At 39.2% G+C, this 15,604-nt stretch overlaps 1 protein-coding gene across 6 annotated transcripts in view; it reads left to right on the top strand.

Moving 5' to 3' along the window:
* Nucleotides 1-15,604, top strand: part of GRHL2 (grainyhead like transcription factor 2) — a 175,059-nt gene that overhangs the window by 93,516 nt on the left and 65,939 nt on the right. For all 6 annotated transcript variants that reach the window (XM_057736476.1, XM_057736481.1, XM_057736477.1 and 3 more), the window contains one exon: nucleotides 15,137-15,231. In XM_057736476.1, the coding sequence (XP_057592459.1) occupies nucleotides 15,137-15,231 (95 nt within the window). The remainder of the gene's footprint in view (nucleotides 1-15,136; nucleotides 15,232-15,604) is intronic.

Here is a 15,604-nt window from a genome sequence, read left to right on the forward strand (position 1 = left end):
TTCTTACAAGAGGAGTCACTTCCTAGCCCCCATCCTAAACTGCTACTCATGTCTGAATCCAGAATAATCTGCCTTCTATTAAAATTTCTTAATGCCAAATCTATAGATCTATTTTCACCCCTCACTAGTTTTCCTAGTTACTTCCAACCCTCTCCTTTATTCCTTCTCTAGGGCTTGTCTCTTTCACCTGGCTGACATCTCACCCCTAAGACCTTTTTCCCCTGACCCCACTTAGGTGAGATCTTCCTAATTTTTTCAGGCAGAGTCAGCTGCTCCCTCCCTCTGTGTAGACAATAACACTCTGCTGTGTTTCACTTGCTTTATTAGTTTACATCCTGTCCATTCCAGTAGATGCTGAGGAGTGAGAAGTTGTTTTTTTTTTTTTAACTTTTGATAACCAGCACCTGGTATAGAGCCTGCCACAGAAAAGATGCTCAACCAGTGTTGACTAGTTGATGGACAAACTTCCATGTATGGTTCTGTGTATGTAGGTAACACCATGGTAAGTGGGCATGTGTCTTGTTAACAGGGAAATCAAGGTGGGGTCAGGCTCTGTCCTCTTCCATGATGAAAGGATCAATTTTGGTAGTATTTTTTTGGATGCCAGCTAAATGTGCATTCGGTACTTTAATTTCTTATATTTTAGATATTCTTGTATGATACTATAGACTTTTTGATGCAGCCTGGTTAACAACTCCAAGACTTAATTGCTAACATAGGACTATAATACCTACACTAATAAACCAAGGGCAAATTTTTCCTTTTTAACTTAACTCGAAATTATTGTTGTTTCCCGGAAACAAACAAATAGAAAGTTGTTTTAAAGCAAACTTCCCCAAGAAAAGAGTACTAGATTTGGAACTTTAAAATTATAATTAATGTGGTCTTTAATTGGGGTCAATTTTTCTTCACTGCTTCCAGGAATTGTGTTTGCCTGGTTCCAGGCATTGTTGTTCAATAAACCTTTTCTGGAAAAGTACTTCCCTACTGCTGGCAATTTTAAAGCCCTGAGTGGTTAACCAGAAGGAATGTTACAGAGAGGATGAAAGCAGGGAATGGGTGCTTGAAGAGCATGCACTGAATGGATGCTCTGAGGATCTCTTTTAACAAAAGGTTAAAGCTGTCCTATACAGAGATACTGGTTTAGATTATGAGCTTTCAGAATTAACACACATGTGCACACGCACACACACACATACACACACAGATAACTAAAACCTCTTAATAAAGCCACCGTACTTAATACCATAAAACGCTTTAATTTCCTGTCTTGTGTTTTTTTTCTTTTTCACATTTACCAGGTACCACATTGTTTTCCCCTACCGGGTGGGCTGTTTTCTGTATCCATAGCTATATGTGACCATGCTTTCATCTCAAACATATCATCTATGCTTTTTATTTGATTTCATGTTTTTTTGCTTGGGGCCTAATTATTTTCTTTAGAGATGGATTGAATGAAACCTCAGATAACCTAACAGTCACATTTTTTCATATTATTTGGTTGGCTTAAAAATTAAAAAAAAATACAAAACCCTGACGATGCAGTCTGATAGTTTCATGGACTCATCTATTTACTGAACAAAACTATAGAGCTGGTCTTTTCAGCCATCCTCCAGCGGTGCCTGGAAGCCTCTGTCTCGCCTGGGTTCAGGAGGAGCAAATATATGCCTTCATTGTCTTTGCAGTACCCACAAGTGTGGAATTAGGCAAATCTAAAGTTGTTCTTCTCTGTTTACAAAATCTAATATTTGCCAAGAGAATGTTTTTTCCAAAATTAAATTAAGCTCTTTGAGGTTGGAGAAGCCAAAATAAGGTGGATCCAGTCTGAAGAAACTCTTTGAACTGGCTCCAGGAATGCAGAGCTGCCACTAGTGTTTCTGCTCTTGAAAAGGCAAGTATTGAAAAAACCGAGAGCCGAATAAATGAGCATCTCATCATTGTTCAGAGATGCTGTGAGGCCAGCGCTGTATTATCTCCATTTCACAGATCAGGAAGCCAGCTTTTCTATGGTGGCTGCTGATTCCGCTGTGCTCGCACCTGCAGTCCCAGATGCTGTGGTTCAGCATCACCAAGGAAAATAGTAACAACGGGAACTGCTTCCCTCCTTTGAAGGACACATTTACCTTCTTGAAGAAGTATATTTAAGAGAATTGGAATTTCAATTTTGAAATAATATCTAAATCCTGTAATAATTGTTGGAAAATAACTAAACAGGAATAGTGACATGAGTAATTCAAATAGCCGTTAATGCACAAATCCCTCATGTAACCAACACCTCCCAACTCCATCGTCTACATAACAAACTTCCCTTCCTATTTCTGTGGACCAATTTGGTAAGTGATTGGGCAGCCAGGGGCTATTGGGGAGGATAACAACAGAGGTTAATGTTAATGGATCTTGAGCCGCTGAAGGAATTGGGTTTGTAATTCCCCAATTTATGAAAAGAAAATCCATGTGAGGATTTACAGTTCCTGTAGTGTCTGTGTCCTGCACCACCAATTGCCAAAAAGTCATTTCTTTTGTTTGAATCTATTCAGTCTGCAACTCAAAAGGACAAGTATAGGTGTTGGAAAATTATTTATGACATTGAGGGCTGCTAGACACTAGAGTGGGCCTTTGAGAGAGACTGCGGAATGTCTTAGGACAGAGAGCAATTCTCAAGACTCTTGCTAATTATAAAGTATGATCATTTGAGAAAGAGTTCAATTTTCTTTTGTAAATTAGAGTTGGTTTAACTGGGAAGGGTTACAGTTTCTGGAAATATCAGCTGGAGTGGGGGAAGTTTGGGGACTTGTGCTAGATGGGGGGAGCCCTGTTTGTAGGTCTGAGACGATTTGGGCTGATTAACTTCTAACCCTACGTGCCTATAATATCTTGTCCCCTGCCTCCCCCTAAGAGTGTTAGCATGTTAAGTAATGACATGAAGAATGGAAAACTGGAATAAAACATGAGTAGTTCATGCAATGTACAAGAATAAATTATTTACTGAAGCACCACTCATGTCTTCATTCAGTAAACTGTCGGAATATGTTAGGCACTTTTGTGTTATTCACAAATTGAAGAGACAGATAGTTTGAAAAGACAAAACATGTAGATTGAAGTTAAGTTTCACTGAATAGCAGACTAATGAGAAGAGTTTAATTTTAAGCCCATCCAAGTTGATTTAAATTCAGAGCCAGAAGCCATGGTGTATGTATAGGCACACATGCATGTGCATATATGTGTCCACACAGACTATGACCTACCTTCAACTTGAAATCAAGTTTATGGGTCAAGACCAGCATTCTTTTTCTCCCCTTTTCCCATTATGGTGTGTTACAGGATATTGAATATTGTTCCCTGTGCTATACAGTAGCACCTTGTTGTTTATCCATCCTGCATATACTAGTTTTCATCTGCTAGTCCCAAACTCCCAGTCCCTCTCCCCCCCACCCCCCCACCCCTTGGCAACCACAAGTCTGTTGCCTATGTCTGTGAGTCTTTCTGTTTTGTAGATAAGTTCATTTGTGTCATATTTTAGATTCCACATGTAAGTGGTATCATATGGTACTTGTCTTTCTCTTTCCGATTTACTTCACTTAGTAGGATAATCTCTGGGTCCACCCATGTAGCTGCAAATGGCATTATTTCATTCTTTTTTTTTTATAGCCGAGTAGTATTCCATTGTGTGTGTGTGTGTGTGTGTGTGTGTGTATACATATGTATGTATATATACACACACCACATCTTCTTTATCCATTCATCTGTTTATGGACATTTAAGTGGTTTCCATGTCTTGTCTATTGCAAATAGTGCTGCAATGCATATAGGGGTGCATGTATCTTTTTGAATTATAGCTGTATCTGGATATATGCCCAGGAGTGGGATTGGTGGATCATATAGCCCTTTTCTCCACACCCTCTCCAGCATTTGTTTTTTGTAGACTTTTTAATGACGACCATTCTGACTGGTGTGAGGTGGTACCTCACGGTAGTTTGATTTGCACTTCTCTAATAATTAGCAATGTCAAGCATCTTTTCATGTACCTATTGGCCATCTGTATGTCTTCTTTAGAGAAACATCTGTTTAGGTCTTCAGGACCAGCATTCTTAAACAATGAAATCAAATAGAATAAAAATACTAGCATATCTGGAATGCAGTAATGGGTTACAATGTAAAATGCTTTTCTTCCTCTAAGTTTACGGTCAGTGCAATTGAAAGCTGTCTCATGGGCCTATATAATTTCTTCTCTGGAAATAAAAGAGTGAGTCAAACACAAATAAAATGTTAGGTTTAGCCTAGTGGGAAAATTCCAAGAAAGAGTTCATCTTAAATGATGTATGGAGAGTAAATATTAATAATATTATTAGTAACCCCAGCTTTAATAGTGCCAAAGAGTCACTCTATGCCAGTCACATTCTATGAGTCACGAATTATGTTTTCATAATGTCAGCTCCCTTTGTTCTGGATTATGTATGGAAAGGTGCTCATTGGAAAGGTTATATATCACAGAAAGCAAAAGGCTCTGCTTTGTATGTAGACAGAGCTTAGGTTTCAATCCCAGCTTGTCCCTTTCAAAGCTAAAGTGACTGCTGGAGAGGGGAGGTACTTGACACGTTTGCCTGTTATACCAAGTAGGAATCATAAAAAAAGCTACTGATCAGAATTTTCTGAGATTGTGTTTGTGAAGTATGTGTATTTAGCACATACTAAGCTCTCAGAAACTGGTGGCTGTTCCTACTATTTGCTCAGGGCCAGGACCCACTGATGGAAATACATTTAGTGCCTCTAAAAATCAGCTCAAGTGTCAACACACTTAGGGAAACCCAGGTTACCTCTGACTTGGTAAAAGTATTATAAAGGAAACCATGAACTCATTAGAGTTCTTGTGAGTCATTCAAATTTTAAGAAGCTGCTTCTTTGATTTTGAAAACAGAAAAAAAAATCTCAGAACCTACTTGGACTAGGGTTTATTTATTTTACCTATTTCAAGTCAGAACGAATACTCCTAGAATGACCCTCGACTGTTTCCTGAATATGAGCTGATCCCATTTGGCTGTAGCAGACAGAGGGAAGCAGATGTTTGAGGACAAGAGGGGTGGGGGAAAGCGGGGAGCAGTGGTTGTTTCTGTCATCACCTACAGGACTAGCAGGTGCTGTTCTCTTAGACATTGTCTCTCTTTTGTGGCTGAGGAAATACAAGTGCAGAAAGGTTCGGTAACTTTTCACTGGAGGTGTCAGGGCTTGTGCGAGGAGGACAGAAATTAAATTCAGGTCTGGGAGTCTCCCCCACCAGTGTCCTTTCCCTCTGTACTTTGGGCACCATCCTATAAATAGACTCCTTGTAGCATCCTGACTCCAAATACATAAACGACCCCCAAGTTCTTGGCTTTTCAAAATAAGCATCTTCTTAGGCTGTGGTGTACTGCACACTGAATTGGCAGTGGTGCCTTGAGCCATTTTCAGCATTCCAACTTCCTTATCACACCAGTCCAGACAGAATCCACACCTTTCAAAAGAGAAGCAATTTTTGCATTAATTACACCACTTCTTTTAATCTCCAACAATATATACAAAAAATAATAAAAAGTGGTAGTTATAATTTACCAAGCACGTGAAGCTTAATTAAGGTGAAGGAATTAATAGTTCATTTGACAGCATTCCAGAATCATACACATACAATCATCAGTATGCAGAAAACTCAATCTACGAAAGTCTGAATTTAAAGACCTTTTAACAGACAACAGGTTATATGCAAAAAAATAAAAAAGATAACAAAAGGACTCACCATCCTACTTTCCACAACAATTAAAATAGAATTAAATCCCATAATTTCGGCATAGAATATAACTTGCCAAAAACATGGGAAGTATTGCACCTCCACACGTGCCTAGCAGCCCTTCACTGAAACACTGTGAAGTTTTCATCTTTTCCCCCACATCCCTTGCTTTCTCAGAAGGGCTAATTTGTGAGCTTTCTTTCCATCTTCCTGGTGTCTGCAGGATATGGAGTTGTGTTCTTTGCTTCCTCTTCAATGCGGCACCCCTAACTTTGCCCTCCTTTGTCAAGTCATTTGCAATGGTCCAAATACATCCAGTTTCTCCACCTTATCAAATTTATATTCCCCCAGCACTTCTCTACCAGCTAGTTGCCACGCAGGCTGTGCTATGATTTTTCTCTGTAAGATATTACTACCTGGTGGCCATTGATTGTTTAATTTGCAAGATAAATTTGCAAGATAAATATAGGCAGTGGTTACAAGTATGGCCTTTGACATTAAACAGACCTAGATTCAAATCATAGGTTGGTGTGTTACCAGCCACGTTATTTTTCACAAGCAGTTTAACTTCCGTGTAGGAGGATGCTGATACCTACCTCCCAGAGCAGTGGTGAGGATTAGGTGAGGGAATGTCGGTGGAGGGCTTGGCGCTCAGTAAGTGCTCAGTTGGTGGCAGTTATTACTGTCCCAAGAGTATTTGCATTTTCAAGTCAGGAGATGCCAGTGTCTGTATCCAGAGGAAAGAGAGTTCTAGGATGGGATTCCAGGCATGAGAATAAACAAATGTTTTGGAGCGGGTGGTACCCGGGTCTCACCATGTAGGTAACTGCCTGGTCCTCCTGTATGTGGTGTTGATCTCCACCCAAGAGGGGAGACCTTTGAGAAAGAAGAACAATCTGTCTCATGAATGTCATGGATAGTTGATGTAGGACATCAGTGCAGATGTAGTGCTTTCTAAGACTATATGTGGAATAAATCAAATGCACCGAAAGAATTCAGTCATTTCAATTTGCCAGAGATCCATGCTACCCAAGATGGTCTCCAGACCAGCAGCATCAGCCTTGCCTGAGAGCTTGTTAGAAAGGCAGATTCTTTGCCATATCCAAGACCTGCTGAATCAAAATCTCTGGGAATGGACTCAGCCGCATTTTACCAGAGTCCTCCAGGTGATTGTGATGCACCCCAGCACCTGAGAATCACTGTTATAGAACATCTGCACAGGCCTATAACCTACGAGAATCCAGGAACTATCAGTCTACGTCTTTGGAGGGCATCCTAACAGGCCCTAGAGAATCTCCATGGCTGTGCATTCCCATACGTCTCACCCTGACATTCCAAGGACACACCCAGCCTGAGAACAGACCCTGGAAAGTTTGACTTTATCACCAGCAACATGACATTAACAGTGAGATCAACTTCACTGTTATTTCATTAGACAGACTCTCATTTCTTCTTCCCACGGATTTGTTCTTTTTGATGCTTTGAGCTGGCTGTGTACTTTAGGGTTATTCCTTTGTGTGTAAATCACTGAGATTAATAAGAACTACCTTTGTAGCTTAGATTCAATTGACATACATGTTTTTAGAAACGTGTAATTGTAATTTTTTCCCATCATGTCACTTTTTGAAACATCTTAACCATATTTCTATTTATATACCCATGCTCACCAAGTAGATGCTAGTATTCTATAGATATTTACAAACCAGTGTACAAAACATGTAGTTTTTGTGTTGCCTCATCATTTCTTAAGAAAAAAGAGTCCATTCAAAATGTAATATGAAGTGTTTTATTGGGCTTCACCTCTGGCGCTTCACAGATACTGCTTTTTAAAAGAATGAATGTTTGTGGCAACCCTGCATGGGGCAAGTCTATTGGCATCATTTTCCCAACAGCATTTTCTTACTGCTTAACTCTGTGTCACAGTGTGGTAATTTTCTCAATATTTCAAACTTTTTCATTATTACTGTATCTGTTATGGTGACCTGTGATCAGTGATCTTTGATGTTACTATCGTCATTGTTTTGGGGACACCGCAAGCCACACCTATATAAGACAACAAACTTAATTGATAAATGTATGTATTCTGACTTCTCCTCTGACAGGCCCTTCCTCCATCTCTCCCTCTCCTCAGACCCCGCATCCCCTGAGACACAATATTGAAATTAGGCCAATTTGTAACTCTATGGTGACCTCTAAGTGTTCAAGTGAAAGGAGAAGTTGCACATCTCTCGCTTTAAATCAAAAGCTAGAACGATTAAAGTCAGTGAGGAAGGCATGTCAAAAGCCAGGATAGGCTAAAGCTAGGCCTCTTGCTCCAAGCAGTTAGCCAAGTTGTGAATGCAAAGGAAAAGTTCTTGAAGGAAATTAAAAGTCTTACTCCAGTGAACTCATGAGTGGTAAGAAAGCAAAACAGTCTAATTGCTGATATGGAGAAAGTTTTACTGGTCTGGATAGAAGATCAAAGCAGCCACAAGATTCCCATAAGCCAAAGCTCAATCCAGAGCCACACCCTGACTCTCTTCTGCTCTGTGAAGGCTGAGAGAGGCGAGGAAGCTAGAGAATAAGAGTTTGAAGCTAGAAGAGGTTGGTGTATGAGTTTTGAGGAAAGATGCTGTCTCCATAACATAAACGTGCAAGGTGAAGCAGCAAGTGCTGATGTAGCAGCTGCAGCAAGTTATCCAGCTAAACAACATTACACAACAGATTTTCAGTGTAGGTGAAACAACCTTATATTGGAAGAAAATAGCTAGAGAAGAGAAGTCAATGCCTGGCTTCAAAGCTTCAGAGGACAGGCTGACTCTCTTGGTAGGGGCTAATACAGCTGGTGACTTGAAGTTCAAGCCAGCGCTTATCTGCCACTCTGAAAATCCTAGGTTCCTTAAGAATTATGCCAAATCTACATTGCCCATGCTCTATAAGTGGAACAACAAAGCCTGGGTGACAGCACATCTGTTTACAACATGGTTACCGGATATTTTAAGCCCACTGTTGAGACCTACAGCTCAGAAAAAAAGATGCCCTTCAAAATATTATTGTTGCTGATTGACAATGCACCTGGTCACTCAAGAGCTCTGATGGAGAAGTATTATAAGATTATTGTCTGCCTGCCGGCTAATACCACATCCATGCTGCAGCCCATGGATCAAAGAGTAATTTCAACTTTCAAGTTTTATTATTTAAGAAATACTCTTTGTAAGGCTATAGCTGCCATAGATGGTGATTCCTGTGATGGATCTGGGCAAGGTGAGTTGAAAAACTTCTGGTAAGGATTCACCATTGTAGATACTATTAAGAATGTTTGTGCTTCATGGAAAGAGGTCAAAATATCAAGATTAACAGAAGTTTGGAAGAAATTGATTCCAACCCTCCTGAGTGACTCTGAGGCATTCAAGACTCCGTGGAGGAAGTAGCTGCAGATGTGGAAATAGCAAGAGAACTAGAATTAGAAGTGGAGCCTGAAGATGTGACTGAATTGCTGCAATCTCATGATAAAACTTTCACGAATGCGGAATTGATTCTTGTGGTTGAGCAAAGAAAGTGGTTTCTTGAGATGGAATTTGTTCCTGGTGAAGGTGCTGTGAAGATTGTAGAAATGACAACAAAGGATTTAAAATATGACAAAAACTTGGTAGATAAAGCAGCAACAGGGTTTGAGAGGATTGACTCCAATTTTGGAAAAAGGTCTATTGTGGGTAAAATGCTATCGGGCAGCATTGCATTGCTACAGAGAAATCATTCTTGAAAAGAAGAGTCAATCAATTTGGCAGATTTTATCATTGTCTTATTTTAAGAAATTGCCACGGCCACCCCAGCCTTCAGCAACCACCACCCTGATCAGTCAGCAGCATCAACATCCAGGCAAGACCCTCCACCTGCAAAAAGATTACAGCTCACTGAAGGCCCAGATGATGGGTAGCATTTTTAGCAATAGGGTATTTTTAAATTAAGGTATGTACATTGTTTTTTAGATGTAATACTATTGCATACTTAATAGATGACAATACAGAGTAAACATAACTTTTATGTGCACTAGGAAACCAAAAACTTTGTGTGACTCACTTTATTTCAATATTCTCTCTGTTGGGGTTGTCTGGAACCAAACCCCACGATATCTCTGAGGCATGCCTGTATGTTCACAATTAAATGCTTTAAAATTTAAAGAGTGATTACTTTTTAGCTACAGCGGCTCTCATACAAGAACAAGCCACACACTCAAATCACATGACTTCCAATCGTAGGAGGGAATATCAGATGCAGGGGTTGATGATAACTCTCAAAAATCATATGTTCACATCCTAAGTCCCAGAACCTTATTTGGGAGAAACGTCTTTGCAGATGTAATGAGTTAAGGATCTCAAGATGAGATCATCCGGGATTAAGATGGGCCCTAAATCCAATGACAAGTCCTTAGAAGAGAAGGAAAAGGGGGCACCGACACAGAGACACAGGAGAGAGCACCACGTGCAGGCAGAGGCAGAGATTAGAGCGGTACGTCTGCAAGTCCGGGGATGCCGAGCACTGGCGGCAACCACCGGAAGGGAGGAGAGGCATGGAGCCTCCAGAAGGAACCAACCCTGCCAACACCTTGATTTGGAATGTCTGGCCCCAGAACTGTGGGAGAATAAATTTCTGTGGTTCTAAATTTCCAAATTTGTGGTATTTGCGATGGCAGCTCTGGGAAAGTCAGCTCATCACAGCAGCTCAGTACAGTGCCTTTTTCTGGCTGCAGCTATCAACATTTACAAAATTTGGGTTTGAGAAACTTTCTTGAGGAAATAAATTCAGGAAGACTTCACAACAGGTTGCTGAGGTTTTATTCCTACACCAAAGGTCATCAACCCTTAAGCAAACAACAGTTATCAAAGGACGTTAAGACAGTTTTCAGAAACAGGAGATACATCTATTAGCATTTTGTTTATTGGACTAAAATGCATGTGGGCAAAGCAACATCAACATGTGTAAGCCGTGTAGAAAACTTTCACAGTCACCTCGTGATAGCAGAGGTGTTTTACCATCTATAGGTGAATGGCTTAGAGACTAAAAATAAAAGGGTAGAGAGCCGATGTTTCTTGTATAAGGTTACAGAGGAGTGTGTGACATTAGTCTCTTAGTTATGATTTTTGTTCAGACTGCCCATAGATCCATTATTCATTCATTTACTCAACAAATTCACAGAAGGCATCTTATCTGGATAATGTTAAACACTGAGAAGTAGCAGCACTTAAGATAAGTTCCTTGCCTTCATGTAGCATGTATAGCTAATGCGAAAGGCTGGTGATAAATAAACAAATAAATAAAATATTGTTATGTGGTATGAAGGAAATAAGCAAGGTAATGTAGCCACCCAATAAAAAGTAGCCAAGCCAGTCTTGTTTTTTTTCTTTTTTTTTTTTGCATAAAAAGGCATATTAGACATAATTGTGTTGTTCATTTGTTTGTCTACTTATTTGTATTCTGTCTCCTTCTGAACTATAAGTGCCATTAGATCAGGGACCTAGTCTTGTTTTCTGCTGTTTCTCAAGCATGAGGATGCCGCCTGGTGTATAGGGAACACACAGTAAATATTTGTTCAATACATTTGTTGATTAAACATGATGGAGAGAAACCCTGTACAAGATTAGGGGGCCCAGAAAGCATTTTATTTGTATTTGTATTGCATTTGTTTTAAAAATTCTTTACTTTTCTAAGCTAAAACATTTTTTTTTAGGGGAGAAATTTTTCAGGTAGAGAAGGTATGGAAAAATAAAAACATAATATCTAGGATAAGTGACTAAACCACTTTGATTTCTCTGTATTGCTGTATATGGCATTTGCTTTTTAAATTTATGATTCATTTATGATTTAAAAATGCTTATTAAAATTTCAAAACCAAATTGTAAGGCTATCTTTTAAAACAAATAGCTATGAAGAATCAGGGAACTCAATTTTTTTAAGTTCAGTGATCCATTTTCTTTTCAAAGTTTTAAGAGATTGGCTGGCCTGCTGAAAGCACAGATTTGCATTTAAAGTCATCTGAAATATAGTCATAAAATTTTTTTCCAAATTTGTAGGATATAAAATGGTTTTCCTTTGCTTTCTATTTTATCTCTTAGCTTTAAATATTTACTTTTAATCAATAAGAAAATTTAAATTCCCTAACAGAAAAATGAACAAAAGACAGAACAATAAACTGTTACAATAAATGAATAAATTCGAGAAACAAAGAGAAAGACTATAAAGAAACACCAAGAGCCAGAAAGCAAAAGGAAGACTATTCTATTCTTTAGCAATCAAAGAGTTGCAAGTGAAATATTAGCATACTTTGCATACCAACTTGGAAAGAGACAGCTTGAGGAAACAGGGAGTCACACAGTGTTATTGTGAATATAAATTGCTTTAACCTTTCCCGAAGCAATTTGACAAAATGAATTAAAAGCCTTAAAAATATATTTGCCTTTGACTTATTAATTTTACTTCTGAGAACATATGTTAATGAAATAATGAAGTATATATGACTATTTTGCCATAAAGATAATTAGATGAAGTGCTATTTAAGGTAGCAAAATATTAGACATCATTTCAGGGGCCAATAAGAGCAAAATAAAGTTATAGCATTTTACTTTAATCCAATATAACACTAGTTGGACATTAAAACTATTTTCCATATTTTTATTTGGTGACATGGAAAGATGCTGAAGATGTATTAAAGGGAAAAGAAACAAATTAAAACAATTGTTACAGTATTGTGTAAAAACATTTACATATTTTAGAGAAAGGGAGAGAGACTGAGATAGGATAAATGAAGTCTACACAGATGTGTTTGCAGTGGTTGTTCGTGACTGAGTAGATTGTGGCTGCTTTTAAATATTTTTCTTTTTCATGGTTTGTGACTTTCCTGTGGTGAACACACAAGCTTCTATGTTAAAGTGTGTGTGCTTTATTTAAAATGTAAAGGTCTATAGTTTTGCTTTAAAGTTTCCTTGGGGAAACCAATAAAATATAGACAAAGGGCGTAAATAGGCAGTTTATATAAGGAGACACTTGGTTGGCTCTCCTGGATGTGAAGAGATGCTTGAACTCGTAGGTGATAGAAGAAATGCAACTATAATGTCATTAAGATACCACTTTGTACCCATTGGGTTGGCTCCCAAGTAGAAATTTTGGTGAGAAAGAGGGGAAATAGAATTCTGGTCAGGATCTAGACTGACATGACCCATTATGGGAAGTGGGTCTGAGGGCCACTCTGGAGAGCACGTTATCAGTAGGTTTTTCTGCAGTTAACCATCAATTCAGGTCCAAGTAATAAGGAGTTTATTTTAAAAACACAAAATCAAACTGACTTTGTTTTATTAGGGATTATTATGAAATTATTATTATTATTTTATTTATTACTATTTTTTTTGGCCATGCAACGTGGCTTGCAAGATCTTGGTTCCTCAACCAGGGATCCAACCCAGGTCCCAGTAGGGAAAGTGTCAAGTCCTTACCACCGGACCAGCAGGGAATTCCCCTAAACTTTTCATCATGGACTTTCTTTTTTATTTGTATTGTGGATAGAAAAAGCAAATAGGAGTCCTGTTTTTCCCAGCTTAATTCACACGAACAAAATGAGTTGTATTAATAAGAGAAAGTAATTAAAATCTTGGTAAAGGATCACATGAATTTAGATTTTGTGATAAATGAGGAGGAAATGATCTAAAAATGATCAGATATGTGAATTTTAGGAAAGTAGACTTCAAATTTTTACAGCATTAACATAGAAAACTTGCTGAAGCCTCAAGAAGCCACCAGCCCCAGAGTGACAGAACACAGGGTGAGGAAATGACCGTTTGGCCAGAAACATGTCAGATTTTGTAGACAATGAACACTTTATACATCCTGGAAGTCAGTCGTAATAACACACTCCTAACTCAGAGAAAACGTATTCCAAAAGATTTTATAAACTAAAAGACCTCCAATATCATCAGCATCGAACCTTCCTCTGACCCCTGTTGTGGGTCTGGAGTTGAAGAACTCAGAGAAGTATGCAGGGCCTAATTGTGAAGGATACGAGAGGTCAAGGTGTAAGTTTTAGCCTTAAAACAATTATTAAAAGCACATGATCAGAGTATTAATTTTAGAAAAATAATTATGGGCGTTTGGAAAGAAAGAACATGTGTGATTAGGTGATCAAGTTGTGAGAGAACCAGACCTCAAAGAAAAGCAGATGGGCCTTACCACAATGCCAGCCAAGGACATGGCCAGTGTTTACTTAGTACACAAGGGATGGAGCGAAGGTAGGATGGCACATCCAAGGAGGCCAAGAGCAGGGGGAAAATCCAGGTGGTAAGCATAAGCTAAAAACCTCAGGAAGCAGTGAGGATTAAGACCAGGAATATCGTGTCTAGACCTGAAGACCAACTAAGGCAGTGACAGTGGAGACAGAGGAATAAGGCTTTTTATCACAGTGTTGTCTGTGGTACCAGAAAGCCGGAGACCACTGAAGGGCCCAGCTCTGGGGAGAGGGTGATGGTCACCGTGGAATTCTGTGCAGCCACAGCCAGGGTTAGGCACGCAACCAAGCAATGTGGATACGTCTGAAAAGGTCCGTAGTGAGGGTTGCCAGATAAAATACCAGGTGCCCAATTAAATTTGAATTTCTGATAAACAACAAATATTTTTTAGAGTATGTTCCGAATATTTGCTCAATCTGGCAACCCTAGTCATAGCACAATTTGTGAAAATGAAAGCTATGCACACGGCAAATGAACCCAACTTATTTCATAAGAACACACGGCAAGCATGTTGATAGCTACTGTGTTTGTGTGTGTGTGTGGTGGGGTGGGGGGGGGTTAGAGGGGATGAAAAGGAATAAGTAAATATTACATAAATAAAGAAATAAGAGAGGGCTGAGTACGATCGACTCAATTCTCGGTACCTAAATCCAAAAAGAAGTGAAAAATAAGTTTTTCTGCCCTGTCTTGGATTTCATCACTGAAGCCCTGAAGATACTGCCTGGCAGATAAACGAAATATTCTGGCCTATGAAACGATCCTTATGGGATACTCTGGCACTGCTGGCAAAATTAAGTGGCAGAAAAGTGAGTAGGAGAGGGACTGGGTAGATGACAAGGGACTCAAGAAGAAGAAATTTATAAACCGAGTTAAAAATGAAACGAACAAATCAGTTAGGAACATTGCTTCACCTAGATTTACTCTTTTAAAAGAGGAACATGCTCACATTCTCATAGAGTAAATATTAGTAAGAGACTATCAGCCAACACAAATCCTTAACTGTTGCCATGGACACAGCCAGAAGAATAGGCACAGTTGCAACTTCCCCGTTGGAAAATGATAGTTCAATACATGTCGCCCAGTGACGCTGCCTCTTTTAATACCTGTTTCTTTTTTCATGTCACAGCTGATTACAAGGAGAGCTTTAATACGATTGGCAACATTGAAGAGATTGCGTACAATGCTGTTTCCTTCACCTGGGACGTGAATGAAGAAGCAAAAGTGAGTGACAAAGTAGCATTGATTCATTGGTGGTACTTTTTAAATATCATGTCCTTTCTCTGCCGAGGAGTCTTTTACAAAAGATCTGTTAACTTGAGCCACAAAAAAGGGAAACGAACCTATTATCTTTCTCTCGAAGTCACACACATTCAATGAGGGGCAGTTAAATTGTCTTTTGGGGGGCAAGGGAGAAAGGGGGTGTACCTGTTCCTCTGTAGTCTCCCGCTGAATGGGCCAGGCCCCTCGTCTCTCCCAATTCCTTCAGGCCCCCAAGCTCCATTTTAGCACCTGCGGCTGACAGGACTGACTGGGCCAGAAAGTCTTTTCTACCTGCACTGCATTTTCCCCAAATACCTCGCCAACTACCACCTTC

Source organism: Hippopotamus amphibius, chromosome 5, assembly GCF_030028045.1.
Source record: "Hippopotamus amphibius kiboko isolate mHipAmp2 chromosome 5, mHipAmp2.hap2, whole genome shotgun sequence".
Classification (NCBI taxonomy): domain Eukaryota; kingdom Metazoa; phylum Chordata; class Mammalia; order Artiodactyla; family Hippopotamidae; genus Hippopotamus; species Hippopotamus amphibius.